The sequence below is a fragment of the Miniopterus schreibersii genome, assembly GCF_964146895.1.
Source record: "Miniopterus schreibersii genome assembly, chromosome: 15".
NCBI classification, from domain to species: Eukaryota; Metazoa; Chordata; class Mammalia; order Chiroptera; family Miniopteridae; genus Miniopterus; species Miniopterus schreibersii.
Genome location: NC_138115.1, coordinates 33,003,901 through 33,027,355, shown reverse-complemented (window position 1 = coordinate 33,027,355; position 23,455 = coordinate 33,003,901). Strand labels below are relative to the sequence as shown.

At 36.9% G+C, this 23,455-nt stretch overlaps 1 protein-coding gene across 11 annotated transcripts in view; it reads left to right on the top strand.

Annotated features, from left to right (window-relative positions):
* The window catches only part of ANKRD28 (ankyrin repeat domain 28), a 116,937-nt gene extending 93,867 nt beyond the window's left edge, over positions 1–23,070 (top strand). For all 11 annotated transcript variants that reach the window (XM_081159452.1, XM_081159447.1, XM_081159448.1 and 8 more), the window contains 12 exons: positions 122–196; positions 3,115–3,316; positions 5,085–5,172; positions 5,413–5,530; positions 6,078–6,297; positions 10,941–11,028; positions 11,119–11,202; positions 11,790–11,935; positions 12,369–12,451; positions 13,110–13,192; positions 14,101–14,192; positions 19,841–23,070. In XM_081159452.1, the coding sequence (XP_081015578.1) occupies positions 122–196; positions 3,115–3,316; positions 5,085–5,172; positions 5,413–5,530; positions 6,078–6,297; positions 10,941–11,028; positions 11,119–11,202; positions 11,790–11,935; positions 12,369–12,451; positions 13,110–13,192; positions 14,101–14,192; positions 19,841–20,127 (1,566 nt within the window). In that variant the 3' untranslated portion in view covers positions 20,128–23,070. The remainder of the gene's footprint in view (positions 1–121; positions 197–3,114; positions 3,317–5,084; positions 5,173–5,412; positions 5,531–6,077; positions 6,298–10,940; positions 11,029–11,118; positions 11,203–11,789; positions 11,936–12,368; positions 12,452–13,109; positions 13,193–14,100; positions 14,193–19,840) is intronic.
* The last annotated feature ends 385 nt before the right edge of the window (positions 23,071–23,455 follow it).

Here is a 23,455-nt window from a genome sequence, read left to right as displayed (position 1 = left end):
TAAATTCATATTCAAGTATCAAGGTATACTCTAAAATGGATTTTACTTGGAGGGAAGGGATAACTGCTATAGTATTTCTAAAAGTATCATTTCTGACATTTAAAATGCTTTTCTTTCTCAGTTAATGGAAACCTCCGGAACAGACATGCTGAGTGATTCAGACAATAGAGCAACAATAAGCCCTTTACACTTGGCTGTGAGTAGAACTGCCTTCACAGCCAACTTGATGGCTGGTGTCCTGAAAATGTCTCTTGTCTGTATTGACTCAAACTAGTACCCAGAACTTTAGTTCCATGTAATGATGATCGTGGACTTAAAACTTTTTCTTTTTTTTTTTTTCTTTTTTTTTAAAATATATCTTTATTGATTTTAGAGAGAGGGAAGGAGAGGGGGAGAGAGAGAGAAACATCAATGATGAGAGTCATTGATTGGCTGCCTCCTGCATGCCCCTGATTGGGGATCGAGCCCGCAACCCGGGCATGTGCCCTGACCGAGAATCGAACCCCGATCGCCTGGATCCTAGGTCGATGCTCTGCCGCTGAGCCACGCCCGGCCGGGCAAAACTTTAACTTTCTTAGAGAATTCTTGAGTGCACTTTATGTTTTGTTATGTTTTAAATGTTCATTGGGCTTCCCCCAAGGCCTCATCTAAGGGAGAATGTATCTGTGATGTGAATTTAAAACTGCACTGTCATAGTGGAATGGCTTCTAACTTGCTATAAGCACATGGTATAAGAGCTATAGTTTCTGTGGTATTTCTATAACTTTTGCTTACTTTGATCTTGGGATGCTAACTAGGTGTGTGTTCACTGGTCCTTCAATTGCTTGTGCTATAGGATTTAGCCATGTGCTCTGTGGTGTCCCTTTTAGTTTAAGATGCCTCTGAATTTTTCCTCTTAATGTCAGTCACTAAGGGGAGAATGTGACAGTCCTTTAAATCAAACATGAGGATGAATTACCCTAGGAAATTTCAAGCAGAGCCCAATCTAGTCTTTTCTGTGTAGAAAGAAGAATTTATTTTTGAAACAAAGCATGTTACAGTGGAAGGAAGGGCAGGAACTTTGAGAATCAGGAGACTTGGGTTCTGTCACTAGCTATTTGTGTGACCTCTGATTTTAAGTATAAAAATGCTTATAGGGGTACTACTTAAGCTAACGTGGATGACTCTGAGTTCATTGATCCACTTGATTTTTCTTCTCACTTTGGTCTTGGTATTCTTGCATACTTCCTAGCACTGCCACGTGTACAATTAACCTTTCTGCTTGTCTTTGTCCCCACTTCCTGCCATGTTCTAAATAACTAAGAAGGCCTGCCGAAGCTTTCTGCTTCCTTGCCCTTTGGGTCTTTGGAAATATTATCTGCTCTCCAGACTTGCATAGTAAATAAGTCATCCAGAGGACAAAGCCAGCATGGAGAAAATAGCTGTTTTACTATTGGTGGCAAGAAATGAAGTCTGAGCAGATGACTAGGCAATTCTTCTTGCATTGTCGTCATCATTCTTAAAATAATAGCACTGTCATTTCTTGAGTACTTATTAGATGCTAGACTAAGCACTTTGCCAAGTCATGAATAGTTATCTTAAAAACAGTAGCTTTTTTTACTAGTTTTTTACTTTATGGCTATTGTGAATAGTGCTGCTATGAATGTGTGCTAAATAGTGTTTTAAGCTGAAATGAGAACAATTTTGTAATTCAGTAATTAGGCTCAATGAAGTGTGATTATACTACCACTTCGGCATTTTGTATCTGTTTCTGGGAGGTTTTCAGAAATTACTTGAAGTGATTTTTTTCCTTCCAAATTCTTCTAATCCAGGACAGCTTGATGCAGTGAAAACGCAGTGGCTTGAGGCTTAACAAAACCGCTCTTGGTTCCTGTCTTCGCACATACTAAGCTTACAAGTCTTCGTCCTATGCAAGGACATCATGAGGGAAAAGTCCCTGTGACAAATCATCATCACTCCTACTTATCCTTATTTTCTCTCTTCTTTTCATGCTGTCTTCTGCATAAACCATGTTTCTCGAAGTTCATTCATTTAGTTACATAATTTCTCTGACCTGGTGTTGAAGACCAAGATTAGATGTGACCCTAAGGCAGTAGAATTGAGTAATCTCCAGTCACTTTAACCTTTGAAATCAGTAAGGCCTAGAGCACCTTTACTTCTTGCTGGTATTTCCTGACATTTTCCACAAGAAATGGCTGTACATCCCTTTGATGCAGTGCAGGCCCTCTTCTAGCTGTGTATCTTTTTTTCAGATTAGGAGCAAGTGAGATTTAGCTTAAGTATGGTAGAATTCTTGTGTTTTTCAATTCCCAGTGAAAAATTCACAAGTGATCATTTACCCACCTGTTAATCTGTAGGTGTGAGTGGTATCAAAAAATAACTTCTGAAAGTCCCTTAGCTACAAAGTGGCCATATGAGTGAACTAGAGAGAGCATTCCTTTCATGCCAGAACTGTGTCTTGTTACTGCTTTATGTCCTGCTCAGTATCTAGTCCAATGAGAATAATAAATGTTCCTTTGACATGTTGGTTTTTTAAATGAATTATCTGGAAAGCCCTTTTACTCTGTTATACTGCTAGGACAATGCCTGGCACGTGGCAGTTATTCAAGCAGGGCTCAGTCTAAGTATTTTTGTGCTAAAAGAAATTTTATTTTTTATATGTAGCATAGTGCATGATAGAGGGAGTCATTTTCATTTCAAAAATCAGAAGACTCAAGTACTAGCTTAACTTAAGTTGCTGGCTGTCTCTGTAATTTAAATATAGTGAAATTGTATCAGGGAGTTAGTAGAGCACTGAACTGTGACTAAAAACACAGACTTCAGAATCATAGACTTAGAATGAGAGCTTTAATTGAGTCAGCGTCACACATCGATTGAATGTCTGCCATGAACCAGACATTGTAGGCTCATGAAAAGTCACATGTCATTTGAATTTTTATTATTTGGTTGTTTAAAAAGTTAGAGTTAACATTCTGAATTCTCAATACAGAAACTTTGGATTATCTTAACTATAATAGTAATGTGAAGACAAGTTTGCTTCTTTATGTTTTCTAAAGTATCTGGGAAGTCTGTCTAAATATGTATTATAAAATTTATGTTTTTATTTATTCCTAGGCCTATCATGGTCACCATCAAGCACTGGAAGTGTTAGTACAGTCTTTGTTAGATCTTGATGTGAGGAATAATAGTGGAAGGACGCCCTTAGACCTTGCAGCATTTAAGGGCCATGTTGAGTGTGTGGATGTACTCATTAATCAGGGAGCCTCGATCCTAGTGAAAGATTACATTTTGAAGAGAACACCTATCCATGCGGCAGGTATGTCAGATATTATGCATGAGTTTATTTATCACTTTCCATCTAATACTCTTTTCTTTTTCAATTTGACTTTTCTGCTTTGTCTTTCTGTCCCTTTCTCCTGCTAGTACTTCCTATTTTTACCATATTCTAAGTAGTAAAATCATTGTCTACCTTAGAAATTGGTCTAACTACTGAAGTACTTTATCAGCAAAATGAGGCAGTAGTTTTTACTTTTGGATGGAAGTTATTTTAGATTGGTATGTGCTTTTGTTTAACAATTGATAAACATTTGGCTTACTGGGTACAGGGTACTGCAGTTAAACATCTATTTAGACAGTTATTAAGCACCTACTTTATGCAAGAACTACTCCATGATGAGATTTTGTGATGTTGCCAATGTGTGGAAATGCAAAAGCACATAGCCAAGTCATTGTGATGACTTGGTGCATCTGTGTATCACTAGCAGATGGAGATTCACAACTCTTTACAGGAATTACTACAAGGCAGTGTTCATTTCAAATAACCAAGACTGGTATACTAAAGAAATCCTAGCCAAGTATTTTTCTCATTCCCAATAGGCCATCTTTATATGATTAGATTCATTTCACTTAGTTTTTTAGAGTAATCCTTAAGGACACATTTGAATATTAGACTTTGATTCTAGTCTTTTGGGAAACTTGCACTTTAGAAGACTGTAGGTAAAACTACCTGCTGCTCCAGAGCAGCCTTTCAGGAGCTATCAGACGTTCAAGCAGGGCTCATAAGAGGTCAAAATGCTATCATTTTCTATTCCAAAAAAAGAGGGAGACTATATATCATTCTGCAACTTGAAAAATTATCAGTACAGCTCATTTGCAGAGTTAATTGAAAGCTTTCATGGAGTGTTTGCACCTTAATAGGTAGATATTGAACCAGGACATTAGCCAGCCCCTCAGAGGTAACCAGTGTCATATACTCTGTGAGTCTTAGCCACTGACAGAGCTGCAGGCTACTGTCGTTGCCTTTTTCGGTAAATGGAGGCCTTGGCTCTGTAGATGCCTTTCCCACTTGGAGATCTGCTCAGACAGGAGCATCTCATAAGTCATGAAAGGACACTGAGGTTTTTTTCCTCCTGGAAGTGCATTGTAATTTTTTTATAATACCCAACTAAAAAAGGTGTCTCAGTGCCACAGTATCTCATGTAAAATTTCAGAGGTAGAGCTAGCTCCAGGCTTGATGTCAACAGTGGTGTCAGAACTGAAAGACTCTGTTATCCTCTTGCCTTTGCATTCATGTTGCAGAATCGCAGCCACTTCTTTACAGGACTACATCTAAAATCCGGGAAGAAGGAGGACTTTTCATTATCCAGAGTAAAAATGTTTCCCGAAGCCCTCAACCTCCTTAACATCTCCGTGGTCAGAGTGGACCTTGAAACCAGTCATTGGCAAAGGAGAGGGAGCTATTGCGATTTACTTGGTCTGATCATGATTTCACCATTTTACCGTCAGTTGGAGGCAGTCCCTCCCTGACCACATTGCCACCATAAGAGCATAAATAAATGCGCATTCTGTTAGCAGGGCAGATAATGAGGCATGGATGTGGCCATGGTTTACCTTGAGGAACTTATATCTATTCTATTTTATCAACAAAGTCAGTAAAAACCTTTGTATCTAGATATTTTTCTTTCTTGCCTATTAAATTCAATGAAACTATCCCAGAATTATATCTAGGTAGTGTGCTCTAAGATGTACACTTTCTATTTTATTATTATTTATAATTACTGAAATTTTTAAATATCACTTTACAGCAACAAATGGTCATTCAGAATGCTTACGACTACTAATAGGAAATGCGGAACCACAGAATGCTGTAGACATTCAAGATGGAAATGGACAGTAAGTTTTAATAATGTTTAAATTATTTTTAGAAAATTTGTTAATCTTTATACTTTTGTCCCTGTTTTAGTAAACCTGTCATAAGTATGTAACTGAGTAACACCAAATATAGTTTTTTAATTTAAGTATAGTTTAAAGTTGCATCACAAAAAGGCATGTTTAGAAAACAGGTGAGCACACTATTTTTCATGGAGTGGAGTCTTCAGTGGTAACACTGAACCTATTCCTGTTGTTGCCCAGGACTCCTCTGATGCTTTCTGTTCTCAACGGGCACACAGACTGTGTTTACTCACTGCTAAACAAAGGAGCAAACGTAGATGCCAAAGATAAATGGGGAAGGACGGCATTGCATAGAGGGGTAAGCAAAAACAATCCCATTTCCTTTCAAAATGCTTTCACGACCTCATTTTACCTAAAACTGAACTAGGCTATGTTTATTTTTCTTCATTAAGTTTTTATCAAATAATCTTTACTGTTTCCTTTAGTATCTTAGTTTTTTAATACTAATTTTAAACAACTACAAAGCACAGTGCTGGAGGGGTTGACTTTAAACCCTAAAACCTTGACTAGAGTTTTAGTGTCAATTATACATTTTTACCTTATCACACAAATTTTTTAAACATTTTTGTCTTAACTTTCTTTGAAATGTCATTATTTTTATTGAATTAATAAGTTTCTCTTTTCCTGTTTTTCATACTACTTATGATAAAGTTACTACTTTGACCCTTTAAGTCACTTCCAGTAAAAATACTGGATTATTCAAAAATGATAAATGCTTTGATTGGTGAAAGGATATGGGGAATATGAACTTTAAAAATATGAAATTTAAATTTTTAATTAGCTATAGTTGGCATGTAGTACCCAACATAATATATTCAACTACATGCAAACAATTTTTCTTTCAGGCAGTTACAGGCCATGAAGAATGTGTAGATGCATTACTTCAGCATGGTGCTAAGTGCTTATTTCGGGATAGTAGGGGCCGGACACCTATACACTTGTCAGCTGCCTGTGGACACATTGGTGTTCTTGGAGCCCTTTTGCAGTCAGCAGCATCTGTGGATGCAAATCCAGCCATAGCCGACAATCATGGATATACAGCACTTCATTGGGCTTGCTACAACGGTTAAGTATACAGATACAAACTTATATTAAATGCCTGTTACGTACCAAGCAAGGACAACTAACTGTAACATTCTGAGACTGGTGAAAATGACATATTTATAAGGAAGACTTAAAGTTTAAGATAAGTAGGAAGCCTGGGAATACTCTACTATGTAGTTCTAGTTCACTTCTATTCCTTGTCGTTCTAAAGCCAAGACACTAGTTGTCAAAGATGTTTTGACATAAGCTATCACTAAGTTTGAAATTTTTCTTAGACCTTTGCCTCAAGTATTTTGCATTTTAAGATACTTTTATAATATTATTTGCAATGTCTCTTATGTAGTGTGCTTGTATTTTGGTTATGTTCTTTTACTTTCTAAATGCACTTATTTTAGGGGAAAACTGTCAGAAGTAGGAGAAACAGTGAAGTGCATCACATTCTAAACTGAAATCTGTGTATGTTTTCTGAGGACGTTCTTAAACACCTTGCTGACTGTCAGTCAATAGTATTACTCGTGTTTCCATGTCCAAATGTTGCTTGCCGGTCACGAGATAATTCGTATCTGCACTTACATTAATTTTAGTAATTTTAAGGTCCGAAAGCAATGTAGAGTTTTAAAAGAGCAGAAAAGTAGCCAGCCACACAGGCAAGTTCTGGCTGAAAATAGCCGGTCAGCAAGGGATCCTTCTATCAACAGTAGTAACATGTATGCCCAAAATTTTAAGGGAATAAAATCCTAGCAGATCGTAGAAGTAGAAACTTGGAAACTTTCATGGTTAAGTTAACTTTGATGCATGGTTAGAAAGGACTTATTTTTAGCTTCCCAGAGGCTGGCAATCAACAGTCCTTTCACAGGTAGGCTCGTTTAAGTTTCTCAGGGAAGTATAAAGCTGTTTTTAAGTAATAGATGTTTAATTTAAAATGGAGTTTGGCTTGTGGGTTTTCACCAAGTAAAATAATTTAATGAAGCATATTGAGGGATATTTTTTCCTTGTGTAGGGCCATAGATTTGATCACCTTAGAAAACACTCAGGTGCATTATGTACAGTGTAAACAACAGTTCTGTCAGAGTTTGAGCTTAGTGCTTTAGCAGGCAAATGGTGGGGTGTTTTGAATTTAAATGTAGCATTCAGGATTAAGGTTAGTTGTGACAGTGTATCTACAAAACTAGTTCTAACAACTTTCCCTCAGAAGGTAGAGAAAATGTAAATTTCCTCTTTATATAAATCTCTACTTGCTTAGAAAAATAAGAATAGTATCTGTTCTCAAATTCAGCTGACTGCCTTACCGGAAGTTGAGGTTTCTGTCTTTCCATAACATGCTGTTTTATTGTTCTTTCACTGGGAGCCATTTTGACAAATAATGTTAATTTATAATGAAAGAGGAGAAATCCGAATCTTGCAAAATTCTAGTCTGTTTTCATAAGCATTTTCTAGATATAATATTTGGGTTTTCATATTAACAGTTCTTGTGTGTGAGTTCTGTTGTTTCGCTGTGAGAAGGTTGTGGTCTTTTCCTGAGGCTTGTCCTGTGATAACTGTGGATCATCCTTCCGTTCTGAATGCCGATGGCACCATAAAAAACTGGAAGGAAGAGTTAAATGTATTGCTAATTGAAAAGTTCAGTCAGTTTCATTTTTTACTTCCTCAGATCCTTAGCCAGAACAGTCTGGAAAACTGTAAAACCTTTGAATTTCAACTTCTCTTTTTCCCTTTTTAACTCACTAAAGTTGGTGTTTAATGAGCATAGTGAAGTGGCCAAAGGTTAGTCCTAAGTCAAAGACGATACTGTATTTTGCAATTAAAATTAGATTTGTTTTTATAATGTATCTTGAAGACATTTTACAGCTGTAAGGAAAACCAAAAATATGTCATATGGTAGAAAAAACATGCGTAGGGCGGTTGGAGGTGGAAGACGGCGTAGAGGGGATACATGGTGATGTAAGAAAAGAAAAGAAAATAGAAAAAAAAGAGAAGGAAAAACCCACATAAGTGAATTTTGTTTACTTAAGAAATCAGTGAGATAAAACTATTTTGAAGCAGACTTGTTGCTTGAGATGGTTTTTTTTTAATGTGATAATTGACCATGGGAAAAACCACACAGTAAGGCAGGTGCTTTTCCTCAGGCAGAGCATTTAGTTACGAATGTACTGCTGTAGCTGTTCCTTGGGGTTGCTGTCATAACATTCAGGTATCTATGCAGGACACTGTCTCCCTAACATGAGTTTCTACTCTGTCACTAAATTTAGACTCTCTAAGCGCGTTGTGTACAAAAGAGAAAACTTTGTGTGAACTACTTGCCTGGTTGCCATTTAAAGATCATAACAGATGTATGTAATTTCCAGACTGTGGCAAGATTTGATGATTCTGAATCGAGCTGGAAGAAATTAAATGTGTGTTGGCTATATGCAATAAGAGACTACAGACAGCCTAAAATTAAAACCATATTTATAGCCAAAAGCCTATTTTATAATTTGGCATTCTGAGAATAGAGTATGTAAAATAGTTTTACTTTGGTAATTATTGTACAGCTGAAAAGAAAATTGGAAGCACTGCAACAGAACAGAAAACAATGTTTCCTTCAAAATTGAAATGGAATGACAGCAAAGTTTTAGAAAAGAGTTGGTTATACATACTAAACTTTAAATCAGATTTTCAACTTATGTAGTCATTCAATCACAGAACTTAAGATTACTTACCTTATCTCATGTTTCTCTTAAAAATTTATCAATTTTTATGAAACCTGAAGCATCCTGAGAGTATCCCTTGGAAGCATAAAGAGACCAATTTTATCATTCCTTTATAAACTAGGACACAGGTAATGAGTTTTTCAGCTTGATGGGACAATTATTAATGTATTTTAAAATAATAATAAATGTATCACATGTTAACATTTTTTATGAAAAGTAACTATTAACCAAAACAAAACTAGTGAGAAGAGTGCCAAGTTTTTTTAGTGGTTAGTTTAAGAAAAGACTAGTTTGCGATATCGCCCCAGACTTCTCCAGACCATCCTTAAGAACTGGTTTACCAGGAAAATAAGAGACTCTTAAATCAGTACTGGACAACTTTCTGTGGTTAATTTTTGGCAATGAGTTAGCATTTGGAGAGATAGAATTAAAGTAGGGTTTCTCAACCTCAGCACTATTGACATTTTGAGCCAAATATTTCTTTGTTGTGAGAGACTGTCACGTGCAGTGTAAGATAATTCAGCAGCATTCCCAGCTTCTACCCACCTAGCTGCCAGTAACATCTCTTACTCCATCTCCAGTTATGATAACCAGAAATATCTCCAGACAAGGAGGGGCAAAATTGCTCCAGTTGAGAACCACTGGATTAGAGAAAAGAACCAACAAGATGGAACACAATTAGAGGTTTCCTAAAACTTTCTTTTTTTGGTAAAAACGATTTATAGGGTAAAGATAAGTGGAGCTATTGTTTGAGAATGTTAGAGTAATTTAAAAAGAAATCTAGCATTACTGTGTTAGCCAGTTATTAAGCCATGGAAATAAAGAGGCTATGTAAGAATTTAATTTATTCCTAACAGATACCAGGTGACTAATGAAATAAAAGTAGCAACATTTAATTTGTAGTAATTAGTACAGCAGTTGGGGTATTTTTACTAAAACCCTGGCTTTTAAAATTAGGTTCAGAAAATCTAAGGTTTGGATTTTTCCTTGTTTTCAAAGTTGCTATTAAAAACTGTGGGCCTGATATCTGTCAGTAATCAATATATTTGTCCTTTCAGCAGTATCATTTCTAGGAAACTGTTACACAATACTACTCAGTTTTTTTGTTATGTTGAAAAAAATTATTGATTACAATAATTTTTTATTACAATGTTTTATTACAATGTAATTACAATGTAATAAAACAATAATGTTTTATTACAATGTTGATAATATCACAGAGAAAAATAGTCATTGCCCCAGAAACCGTAATTAGAGATGAAATTATTTGTGATACACTTTGATACTGTAAATTCCTTCTAAACATTTAAGTAATATTTCTACATATGATATTATGGAAGGATATATACAGTTAATAAAAATATTAAGTAAAAAACAAGTTGCAGAACTAAACATCCCATTTATGTAAAAATAGAAAAGGAACTATGTATGTATGTGCATGCAGTTGAATATGCCTAGGAATTTTCTGGAACTGTCAGGGTCTTAGTGATTCTGTTCTGGAGAGTGGAACTGGAAGGGCGGGGACAGGGACATTTACTTCTTCTCTGAACACTCCTGTAGTATTTGATATTGTACCATTAACTCATTACTGTAATCAGAAAATATTTAGATTTTGAAGATAATCATGCTGTATATATATTTTGAAAGCTATACTGTGCTATATAAATATGACTTTTTAAAAATAAATATTAACTGGCCGCCATGGAAAAGAATAATAAGACTAACCCCCCGCCCCCCAAAATAAATACTGTGTCAATAATAAACTCCAAAATTATCACAAGAAGCTACTGTACTTCAGGTCTTGAGGTTGTACTTCAGATTTCAAAGCTCCTAAAAATGTGATGTTTAACAGATTCAGTGGACTGGTTATTTTTAATCCATGTAAAACTTATTTATGTGAGGATGTGTGGTTGTGTGTAAGCACTTAAGTATTTTGGGGAGATTTTAATATCTGATTCTCGTTTACTTATTTAGGTCACGAGACATGTGTAGAACTTCTTTTAGAACAGGAAGTTTTCCAGAAAATGGAAGGAAATGCTTTCAGTCCATTGCATTGTGCTGTGTAAGTAAAGGCGGAGTGGGTCAAATTTGGTTTGGCTGTTTAAGAAACACACCACTGCCGTGAGAGTGATCACCTCCTTACCTCACACAGGATAAATGACAACGAAGGTGCTGCGGAGATGTTAATTGATACACTAGGCGCCAGCATCGTGAACACCACAGATTCAAAGGGAAGGTAGGGATTCAGCTGTGTGGAAGAACTTACAGAAAACCTATTATTAGTTAAAAGTAGATTTTTTTGTTTGCTAATATAAAGTGCTATAAAATCTTAATTATGTTCTCATTATAAAAGTCTTTTTTATTATGATTTTTAGCCAGTCTTCCTCTTTTAAACTTGTAAAATGTAAAGATTTCCCTTTTTTTTAAGAGGTATGTTTATTACCCAATGACTGTTGTTAATAAAGTTAACATTTTTCTATATGGAACTAAAGGCTGGAAAAGACTCCAGCAGTTGTAATAGATGGCAGTATTTGAGTTAGGATTTATTTATTTCAATATTTCCTCTAATGATATAACATTATTTTAGCAATTTTATAATTTATCCTTATTTATATTAGTTTAATTGTCTTTTATATGATCAGAAATAACAAATTTTTGTGGCAGAAATTAGTAAATTCTGTTAATCCTATTTGTATTTAGGCAGTGCTTTTATAGCCTAATCTGTAAACCCTTGAAAATTACTTGTCATAAATTAAGGAATCCTTTTTTTAGAGTATATGATGTATAGATGTAGTCATGTCTCTCCATTTCTCTGCATTGCAGGACTCCTCTCCATGCGGCCGCCTTCACAGACCATGTGGAATGTTTACAGCTGCTGCTCAGCCATAATGCTCAAGTCAATTCTGTGGACTCTTCTGGGAAAACACCTCTCATGATGGCTGCAGAAAATGGACAAACAAACACAGTTGGTAAAGAAACTGGTTAAGGCTTTTATTGTCCTATATATGTATATTGCTTACATAGAACTTAGATCTCAAGCCCTTTGACTCTAGTTCACAGAATTTCCCAACAGTTATTTATAAAGTGGGAAAAATAACAGTACCCACTGTATAGGATTGTTGTGAGAGTTAAATAAGGTATTATTATCCCAGAGCCCTTAAATCAGTATTTGAAATTTAGTTAGCACTCACGAATAATGTTAGTTGCTGTTGTTAGTGTCTTTGACTTATACAACAGTAAAACAGTATAGTGTGTGTGTTTTATATTACAGTATTTCTCTTGCACTTAAGTTTTTGCTAGAGGTATATTTTTGCTTTATGTCTTCATTTCTCTACAGTGAGTTAGTAGTAATCTAAGGTACATGTTTATAAACATAAGAATTGGTGCTATTTCTCCTCCCAGAGATGCTGGTTAGCAGTGCTAGTGCAGATCTGACTTTACAAGACAACTGTAAAAACACCGCCCTTCATTTGGCTTGCAGCAAGGTATGGACACATTTTCACAGCGTGTTTTCATTGTTAATATCAGTGGTATTTGAAGTTCTTCCACTTCACTAAAATGACCAGAGCTTAGGAATCAAACCTCTCTAATGATCACTTGCAACATATTTGTTGAAAAAAAGTACTGAAGTGCCCTGGCTGGTGTGGCTTAGTTGGTTGGGCGTCATCCCATGCACTGAAAGGTTGCTAGTTCAATTCCCAGTCGGGGCATATACCTGGGTTTCGGGCTTGATCCCCAGTAGGGGGTGTGCAGGAGGCAGCCAATTGATGTTTTGCTCTCTCTCCCTCTCCCTCCCTCTCTCGCTAAAAAATCAGTAAAAAATCTTTGAAAGAAAAAAATTTTTTAAAGTACTGATGTGTTAGGCACCACAGTGTATGAAAGTCTCCAGTAAGCCAAGTAAGTTTTATTTTAAGAGCACAAGCCTAAACATAATTACTGTCTTTCTAATCTTAAATATTCATGTCCTCTCCCTCTAACCTCATTTCATCAGCACATTTGAACAGATATTTAAGGCATTAGCCAAGAAAATTTATTGCATATATATAGTGATAAATATATTATATGGACTAGGATTGGAGTATACTGAGTGTATAAATTTCTTTAATGGTACCCACATTTTTAAGTTATTTTTCATAATTTCAGGGTCATGAAACTAGTGCCTTGTTAATACTGGAAAAGATAACAGATAGAAACCTCATCAATGCAACCAATGCAGCCTTGCAAACGTAAGTACTTTGCATCTAGTATAAACCTTGTGGCCTATAATTATATAAATGGTTAATGGGTATTTTTCTGACATAGGGCCATTGGAATCAGTCTCAGTCATAGTGTTTATAATTCACAAAACTCATTTCAATAATCATAACAATTAAAAGGCATATTACTGAAAAAGCTTCTGAACTTGAAACTGTTGAAAATAATGTGTTTTTTCTCAATTCAGTTTTATGGGGGAAAGTAATACTATTCTGTGTGTTTTATGGAAACCCACTAAAATAATACATTATATGACATTAGCAGTAAATGAGGTAAAAAGTGTTATGTGTGTCTGTAATCTAAAGAGATTTCAGAAAGAATCAAGTTCTTAATGTGAGCAGCCAGCCTGTAGGTGATTGCTTAGATCTTAAATTGACATCTCCCATTGTCCTCTGTCAATTCCCATTTGCTATTCTGCTCTGAGACTTGGTATAGAGAAAAATCTTATGATACTCTTTCCTATTCATGTACCAATTAGATCCTTTGAGGATCTAAAAATTAGTCATGGAACCTGTAAACTGTTCTCAAGGCCTATTGGAATTTGTGCTGTTGCATTTTACGGTTTTTATTGTATATTCTATTATACCTGTTTGCCAACTTCATTTCTTAAAACAACTTAAAATGCAGTTTAGTTGGTGGAATCTTTTTAAACCTTAGCCTTAGAAGGAAACTAATAAAAGGGTTTAGTGAAGGTGGGAACTTGCTAATGTGGCCCAGTGCTGAGCTTATGCATATTGATGAGGTGTGGCACATGGGTTCTGCTGTCCCTCACACCCACCTTTATTGCTATTGTAACTAGGTGCCTCAAATTTATAGTGTGTGTGTTTGTGTGCACATGCATGGGCATGCACGTATGTACATGTACAATTTTTCCCTTCAGACCTCTGCATGTTGCTGCCCGAAATGGGCTAACAATGGTGGTTCAGGAACTTTTGGGGAAAGGAGCAAGTGTGCTTGCAGTAGATGAAAACGGTAAGTAGATTCTGTATTTTCTTTTCTTAATCTATATCTTACTAGAAGCTTTTATCATTTGATGCCATATTTGAATTAAAATAAACTTGAATATTTTTTATTAGTCAAAGAGGAGAGCTGCAATTAATATTGAATGGCACTTCCTTTGTGGCAAAGGAAATAAGGGCAAGAGAAATAAGAAAGGTCCATTTAACAGATTTACTGAATTTCACATATCTATCTTTTAAATCAGAATTACTGGTTATTAACTTTGGTATTACCATCTTTTTTTATCTTAGTATTCAAAGAATTTGTTTTTTCAGCAGATATTTATCAGGGCTCTCACTTCATTGCCATGTTCTTACCTAAACCTAATATTCCCACTTATGGTCTAGATTGTGGCCCTTTTTGCCTCCCCAAGACTGTCACTTTAGCAATTCTTTACTTTTGTCTCCTATAATGATTTTTTTGTTGTTGGAATGTTCCTAGATTATGATCATCATAATACAAACATTATTTCTCTGATCTTAAAAAATCTGTCATTAATCCCACTACTTCTACCAGCTACTGCCATATTGCTCTGTTCCTCTTTGCAGCACAGTTGCTCAAGTTGGCTCTCCTGCTGTTTCCAGTTCCTCTCTTTCATGCTCTTAAATCCCCTCCAGTCAGACCTTTGCTGCACCTCACTGCAGAACTGTTCTTGTCAAGATTACCAATGGCCCCCACAGTCTTGAGAATCAGTTTCTTAGTTCTCATTTTACTTGATGTATCAGAATTTGGCACAACTAATTCTTGTTTTTTTTAAAGTAGGAATGGTGGTTTTAACATGGAATTTAAAATATACATGAATAAGGGAGTGATTGGGGATGTGAAGGTTGCAATCTTCCATAGCAGGTGTCTAATATTCCCCCAAATAATCTTCATATTTTCTTTTATGCTGCTCACTGCTACTTGGATAAATTGGTGCAGATCACTTTAGGGCATAATAAGAGGGAGAGTCATAGAAGGTATCTGTGATTTGATTACAGTACCCTGATTTAGTGAACCCAGTCTCCATTCACAGATACCTGGTTCCTTGAATTTATAATTGGGCAAGGGTTTGTAACTCATTGTTTGGGTGGTTAGATTAATTAACCAGATTCACTGGAACTGAAAATGGTTTGTTTTTATTCTATTTATGTATTTTCTCTTATTGAGGTGTAATTGACAGGCAGCATTTTAGTTTCAGGTATATTCTTTCTCTTTGATAATCTTTCTTCTGTTGGCATTCAGGACTCCAGACTTTTTTTGTTTTCCTTCTGCACAGCTGTTTAATTTTGGCGGACTCTAGGACTCAGTCCTTGGTTATGTTTGCTTTCCCTATCTACATTCACTCCTTACGTGATCTCATCCAGTCCCTTGGTCCTAAATACTACCGATACTGAGAAGTCCCAAATGTATATCTCCAGCCCAGACTTCTCATGGTCCCCATATTCATAGATCCAGCAGCCTGACAGTACCACATGGATGCCTAATAAACAGTTCAAACCTAACATGTCCAGAACTGAACTGCAGATCCTTTCTTTCCTCACCTGCCAGCCCGTTGTCCCCACAGCCATCCTGATCTCAATTGATGACAATTCCCATCCTTATAATTGCTGAGAGCAAAAACCTGGAGTCACCCTTAACTCTTCTCTCTCACACCCAGTGTACAGTCTATCAGCATATATTATTGATCTGCCTCCAGAGTATTTCCAAAATACGCTCACTTTTTTCTTCTCTACTCCTACCACCCTGACCTGGATTCTTTTAAAAAGTGGAGAAGATATTAGATATTAGCCCTCTGAATCTCAGTTCCCTTATAATCCTTATAATGATCCACAAGGCCCTACATGATTGGTTTGCTGCCCTGTTCTTCTCTGATCTCATTTCCGGCTCTTTTTCTCTCTTCATTCTGCTATGCCAGCCCCTCTCACCACAGATGTGCATGCGTTGTGATCTTTGTTCTGGCTGTTTCCTCTGCCTGGAACACTCTGTCCCTAAGCAGTCTTTGGCTAAATCCTTCACCTGTTTTCAGATCTTAGCTCAAATGTCATCTTCTCAATGAAGCCTATCCTGACTGCCCTATTTATACTGCAGCCTGCTACATACCTTCCCCCCCCCCCCCCCCCCCGCCCACAGCATTCTCAGTCCCTGTTAACCAGCTCAACTCTTTCCCATCTCCATAGAGCTTACCTTCTCACAGCGGTTTCCAGCCAGTATGCCACAAGAATTTTTAAAAACATGCACTACCTGACTATTTAGTCAGGGGCTCTAGCCTCTTTTTCCTTAGATTGTACAATACAATAGTCATCCAGTGTGAGTGAATCAAAATTATAACTATTTTTCCCTGTCAGATCGGTAAAAAATACATTTTTTGATGTGCTCAGAATTTTAGTATTTCGTTTATGTGTGCCTTGGGATGAAAAGGTTGAAAATTGCTATTGTAACATATATAGTTTACCTTTTTTAATGTTGATTGCCTGTTTCACCTGTTAGAATGAATATAAGCTCCATGAGGGCAGGAATCTTTGTCAGTGGCATTCGCTGACACATTCTAAGTAAAAGAGTGCCGGGACATAGTGGGGACTCTGAATACTTATTGGCTGAGTGACCGTGCTAAGCACTGTGCTAAGTTCTAAAGATATAGTGTAGAATAAGACAGGTACTTCCTTAAATGGAGATGAGTATAAACAGTGTTCCAGTGCACGTAGAATGCCTAGTTCAATGGGAGTAAACTTAGGGTGCCACTAGAGCACGGAAGAGAGTGCTCATACCCTTTTTTGTAGGATCAGGGAAGGCATCCCAAAAAAGTGACTTCTAAACCAAAATCCAAAAGACAGGTAAAAAGTGGGGAGAGAACTTTCTAAGCAGAGAGAGTAACATACTTAAGAGATAAAACACAGAGCCTTGTAAATAATGAGTTATGCCAGAGTTTCTTCGATCAAATGACATTGGAAGATAGCAGTTAGTCTCAGGGGAGCAGGATCAGACTAGGGAAACAGGTTAACAGTTGCAGGTGAGAGAACATGGTAGCCAGAATTAAGGTAGAGGCACTGGAGATGAAAAGAGGTAGATCTTACGATGAACCTTCTGGGACTTGGTGAGGGAAGAAGTCGCACGTTCCCTGGCTGGGAGAGCTGTGTGAATGGAGGTTCCATTTATCTCATACAGGAATGCAGGAGGGATAGCTGGGTTCATTTAGGGACTCGAGAAAAGTTCAGTGGAAACTCCAAGTGGGTGATTGGATGTATGTGTATCTGGAGCCCCAAAGCAAGAGCTAGGTTAGACATAAGATATTTGGGAATCGTTAGTATATGTAGTCATGAAATCCATAGAAGAGGTTAATATCACCCACTAAGATAAGTTCAGACTCTTCTAGCTTTAAAAGAAACCTTCATTATCAATAAGTTACATTTCTGGGAATGCAGCAACTATATAAAACTATATAAATTAAAATGATCCTAAAATTAAAATGCTAACCTATGTAGGATATTTGACCACATTGTGAGCCTCTGGATCAATAGCTGATATGAAAGCCTTTACTAATCATTTTCAGGATTTTATATATTTCCTTATAAGGAAATATAACAGGTGATAATGAAGGTCACCTGTGACTTGGTACCTTCTGACCCATTTTGCATTGAGAAATAGCAAGCATAGTCCAAAGTTGACAAGTCATAGTAAATATTGATCTCATTTTATAATCTGTTCTAAATTTCAAATTAAGGATCCAGTTATAAATTGCTCAAATAGCAGTGGTGGTTGGTGATTAATTAGGCTCTGTCGTCTATAAGTAGAGAGGAGAGAAAGGGCCCAGTACCTTCTGTGCCTAATTTACTCCAAGAATGAGGTTAAGTGATATTTCCGTGGATTTTTCTGGAGGAAGTAAAATACATTACCCTTGCATGGGATAGATTAGACCCTTGTCCTCAAGCAGTTTGCTTCTCTTACATTTCTCTTTAGCCGATCATACCAAACCCTTGTTGAGGAGAGGAGCCTGTTATGCTCTGACTAGACAGCACTCCTGAGATAATCCTCTCCCCCTATCCCCGTCCAAGGCTTCATGGCCTGTCTAATGGGTTGCTCTGCCTACTGGAGGAGCAGCATGATAGGCACCTTCAGAGCCTCAGAAGAGCCCTTTAAAGAAGGGTTGTCATGGAAGCACTCTCCTACTTACTTTGAGCAAATAGAGTTTAAAAATATGCACCCTTCAGCCACTCCTGTCAAACTTGCAGGGGCATTAGCTGTTCCCTTTCACCCTTGAAAAGGGGAAAAATTATGAAGGGGGCAAAAATCTTTCTTTTTTCTCAATGCTAATGTAGCATGGATAAAAATATATAGGAGAACTGGAAACAGCCAAATGTTTAATAGAATGAATAGCTAAACCATGTTATAGTCACACCTTGGAATATGTAATAAAACAAACCGACTACAGCTGCATACATCATGGATAGATCTCACAGGTACAATGTTAAACAAAAAGAAGCCAGACATAAAATAGTACACTCTGTATGACTGCATCTATATTAGGTTTAAAAAGTCAAAACTAAACTATGATGTTTGAATACAAGTAGAAAGGAGAGCACAGAAATGATGACCACAAGTCAGGATGGAGTTACCTTTGTGGAAGAGAAGAGGTGTGGCGATTAGGGAGGGCACAGGTGGCTTCTGGCATGCTGGGCATGTTCTTTTTTGATCTGGATGCTGGTTACATGAACGTTTGTTTTGTGGTAAATCATTCAGCTATATAAAAAGCAAATGGGACTTTTAGAAACATATACGTAGATGTGCGTGAGGGCTAAAACATGAGTCAATACAGTAAGAGGGGAAACTGCGTCTAGATGTGCAACAGCACATGAAGCTGTAGACTCAGGCTTGAAGACACTTGCTGCTGAAGTTCCATATGGGATAACCTCAACTTGGCATCACACAGCGTGCTCACCAGCTTCTCTCCCACTCCATTCACACTAGGTCTTGTACCAACCAAAGTACCAGATGTTTTCTTACTCAGTTGTATTGATAACTTTGTGGTGCCTTAGGGTCAGGCTTCTTCAGCCAAAGAAGGGACAGTTACAAAGGAAACATTTGTTTTGACTTAGGAGCTCTCAGAGTTCACCTGTTTCATTATTATTGGTTTTTTTCTTCAGTGGACTGTGACCCTAAAAGAAAAATTAAAGACAGCAAAGTGTCATTCATTCAACATGTCACTTTTGAGCCGCCTGCTCAGAGCCTCACTCATGAATCTGTCTCATTTAGATTTCTCAGCATGTAAGCACTTAATTACATAACTTAAAATTAACGGTAAGAGTCTTCCACCATTCTGAAAGAAGAATATGGAACTTTTTCTTTCTTTTTCCATCCCAGTATCTTCCATGAATTCAGTGAGATCTTGGGGAAATCATCCATCTCTGGGACTGAGTTTCCTCTTCTGTCATTTAGTCCGTAAGGTCCCCTACCCTAGATTTCTATGACTTTTCTCTTTACTACTTATTGGACATTTCTGAATCAGTTTAATTAAACCAATTCATTATAAGGTAAGTAATTGAAAACATATCTAAAGATGAAGGCCTTTAGGCTTATTTCCTTATATTAATTAGCTAAATGAGTCTCAGGATGTTTAATTTTTTAACTTTTATCTTTAATTCTAGGCTATACCCCAGCTTTGGCCTGTGCTCCCAATAAGGATGTGGCTGATTGCCTAGCTCTCATTTTGGCCACCATGATGCCTGTCTCATCAAGTAGCCCTTTATCATCCCTGACTTTCAATGCCATTAATCGTTACACCAACACCTCAAAAACAGTCAGCTTTGAAGCTTTGCCCATCATGAGGAATGAACCTAGCTCCTATTGCAGCTTCAACAACATTGGTGGGGAACAGGAGTACTTGTACACCGACGTGGATGAGCTCAATGACTCCGATTCAGAGACCTACTAAGAGGCTGAGCAGAGGTCTAAGGAGAGAGTTCTCAAACTGTGCTTTTTCAGGAAAAAGGCACTTTCTAATTCACGTACAAATTAAACCTAAGAGGAAAGATCGCAGAGTGAGCAAATGTAAGAAATGTGGCGACATTAGGATGAAGAATTTCAAAGGCAAGTTTTGCAAAAGGAACTTCTAGAGTCTTGAAATAGACTTGACCAGAGGAAAACACTGATGTCACATTGCTTTGTGGAATTGTTTAATTTGGTTTTGCAGTGCCAGGAATAATTTGGGACACTGTGCACCCGAATCTGCTTACACAAGCAACACTATTATAAAAGAAGAGATAAGGACACTAGATTTAAATGTTATCAGTAGAACTACAATTAAATTTAAGGGCAATAAGAGTTTGGTACAGTAGGCATTATGTGCACAGCAAATTGCCAAAGGACCAAATAATTTAAAGGGTTTTTAATAGAATGCCATTTGTGGAAACTGGAGTAGGTGAAATGAGACATTATCTAAACCAAACTTTAATATTTCTGAAAATGAAGCTGATACTTGGTTTTAAATGTTGATTTTTTTTTTTTTTTTTAGAGAAAACATCTGAAAGCCTTTGAATCCTGTGTAAACTATGAGAGAAAACAGATGTATTTTTACATTTTTTTTCTTTTACATAAAAATTTTAAAATTCCAAGTTTTATAATATTAGAATTGAAAGCCAACTGACTGGGTGCAGTCAGGGTGAAAATACTTGTGATGTAGACATGAGATAGATTGGGGTCAGGCTACTGTTGCCCAGTTTTGAATGGTTTAGGTTTTAAATTGAACTATTTTTGTTTGAAAATGTAAAAAATTTCCTAGAAGAAAATTTCAGAAAATAAAAAATTGGATTATTTTCACCCTATTGCAGCTTAGTAGTCCTGGGGAAGTTTCAATGTCAGTACTTTGAATGGTACATCTTTGTCACTATTTTTGTGGCTCCACTTGGATCGGGGAATTTTTGTTGTTACTGTTTAGTGGAGAATCAAGTCCCTTGTTATTGATACATTAACATCATCAGATCTCTTGGAAGACATTGCATATTTGGCAAGATTTAAAATACTAAAATCTTTAGGTCCTATTCAGATTTGGGGAAAAGATGCAGTTGCCTGCCAAATTGGAAGACTGCCTTTCAGATAACAGAGAAAGAGAGAAAAGGCTGACGTTTAGGCTTTTAAACAACAACGCACGTGGCTCTGCTTTTACTGTAACTCACTTTGCCGGTGAGAATGGTTTCACACATGTAGGGTCTTAACAGCCTGGATAAATTCCATAGATTCTCACAAAATGATGCCCGGTTCCATTTTATCCTTTTGTATTGTAAAACCGGAAGCTTTATGACACTGTAAATTATCAGCTGGTTTTTCTGAATATAAAGTGTGAAAACACAGAACAGTATTTTGATCTATTTGATAATTTTGTGGGGTTTTTGAAGAATTAATGAGCATGTACATAGAAATAGTGACTGCTTGAATACTGTATTTACTTGCACTCTTTCAGTACATCAAGATTCCTGTATATTTTAGAGTATAATAAAACACAGATGTGAGTTGTATTTAATGAATAATGTATTTGTATCTGTGCATATGACCTAAAAATCTATAAAGTTTCTAGGGCATTGACTACTAGATTTTAAGCATTTTTTCTAAAATATTTACAGAAATTATAAATGTAATCCTCCATCTTTTCTTTATAATATAAAAAAGTCGTAAAAGGACCCTTCCTAATTGTTAGTGACAGGAAGGTGAATGTGCATTTTAGACAGCAGACTACGTTTTCTATTGTACCTTTTGAAAAAAGAAAAAAACTCAAGAGGATTCTAAAAGTATACATATGTGTGCTTTCTCTTTCCTTTTAGGAATTCTCTTCTGAATTCCCTGAGGGAATTTTCTAGAATCTCAGAATTGAAAGAGACCTGAGGTTCATCCAGTCTAACCTCTTAACAAATGCAGGAGTCCCTTCTACAAGGGTGATCTTTCCACCTTGAACACTTCCAGTGACTCTACCTCACCGAGCAGTCCATTCAGTTGTTGAGCAGCTCTAACTGTTAGAAAGGTCTTCCTTAGATGGAGCTGAAGCCTCCCTCCTGGTAACTTCTGTCCTTGGGCCGGGTCTGTACCCCAAGAGAACACTGAGAACGTTGAAAGTCTGAACCTCGTGCCCATGTCTCCTCTTTCACAGGCTGTTTGCCTCACCTGCGCTGATTTCCAGACGGACTCATTAGACACGCTGTTAGGTTTTCCACATCTCGTGAAATCCAAGGTGTAGCTATAAAGTAACAAGCCGTTTTTAACTTATCCTTACACGTATCAGAACTTAGATCTTGCATCACTTTATATAAATGATGCTATTACTGAAAATATCTGTGCAATGGTTCTTCGAATTGTTTGTTCACCAGGAAAACTGTTTCATTGCTCTGTGATCGCATTTTGTGATAGCCTCTACCCCAGCTTGATTAACCACTTCCTTTGGTCTGCACCTGGTGAGGGGAAGCCCAAATTACTGTCCCAGGTAGTATCTGAACAGCATTAGTATTGTTGGAGTTAGTGCTTGGACCCTGGAATGAACGAACACAGCACCGCAGTAAGTTCCTTTATAGTTACACCTTGTACGTCAACAGCACACAGGCCCTGCTCTGTAGTGGATCTCGTCCTCGCTCAGAACAGAAAAGCCTGTTTGCTTTTTTAACTTCTGCATGAAAGATGACATCTGAAATCTCTAAAGTGTATTTTCGTAATACCAGCTTCTGCTCTAGAACTACTCGGGGAAATGGTGGGAACGGCAAATGGCCTTCTTCAGCAAGACACTCGACTCAAACAGTGCCGTGTAGTTCAGGAGATCTCTGAGTGTAGCTGTCAATCTGGGGTTTAATTTGGCTTATATTGAACCTTTTAAATGAAATAAAGTTTTTTAATGCAATCAAGTGTCTTTCTCTTTTACATGAAAACTTCTTTTGTCTTTTAATGTCTCATTAGTGTTCTGTTATAACTAGTTCTTACTTTCCTTTAAAAACTTTTCAATAAAGCTGTTTTGGAATTTAGATGAACCTACCTAAATGGGTTTTCCATATATATATAGTTATTCAACATACATTTATTTATTGTTTGCCTGCCATCTACTTGAGGGCGGGAGCAAGCCTAGGAATTGTGGTCTTGTTCTCTAGGCGCTTATAATTTCATCCTGGGAAGGCGTCTGCCCGACAGTGGAAAGTAGAAAAGTGTAACTGAAGTCAGGAATCGCTAAGGAAGTCCAGAGAACAGCCAGATCCCTTTGGGAAGGAAGATCAGGACAGGCTTCATAGAAG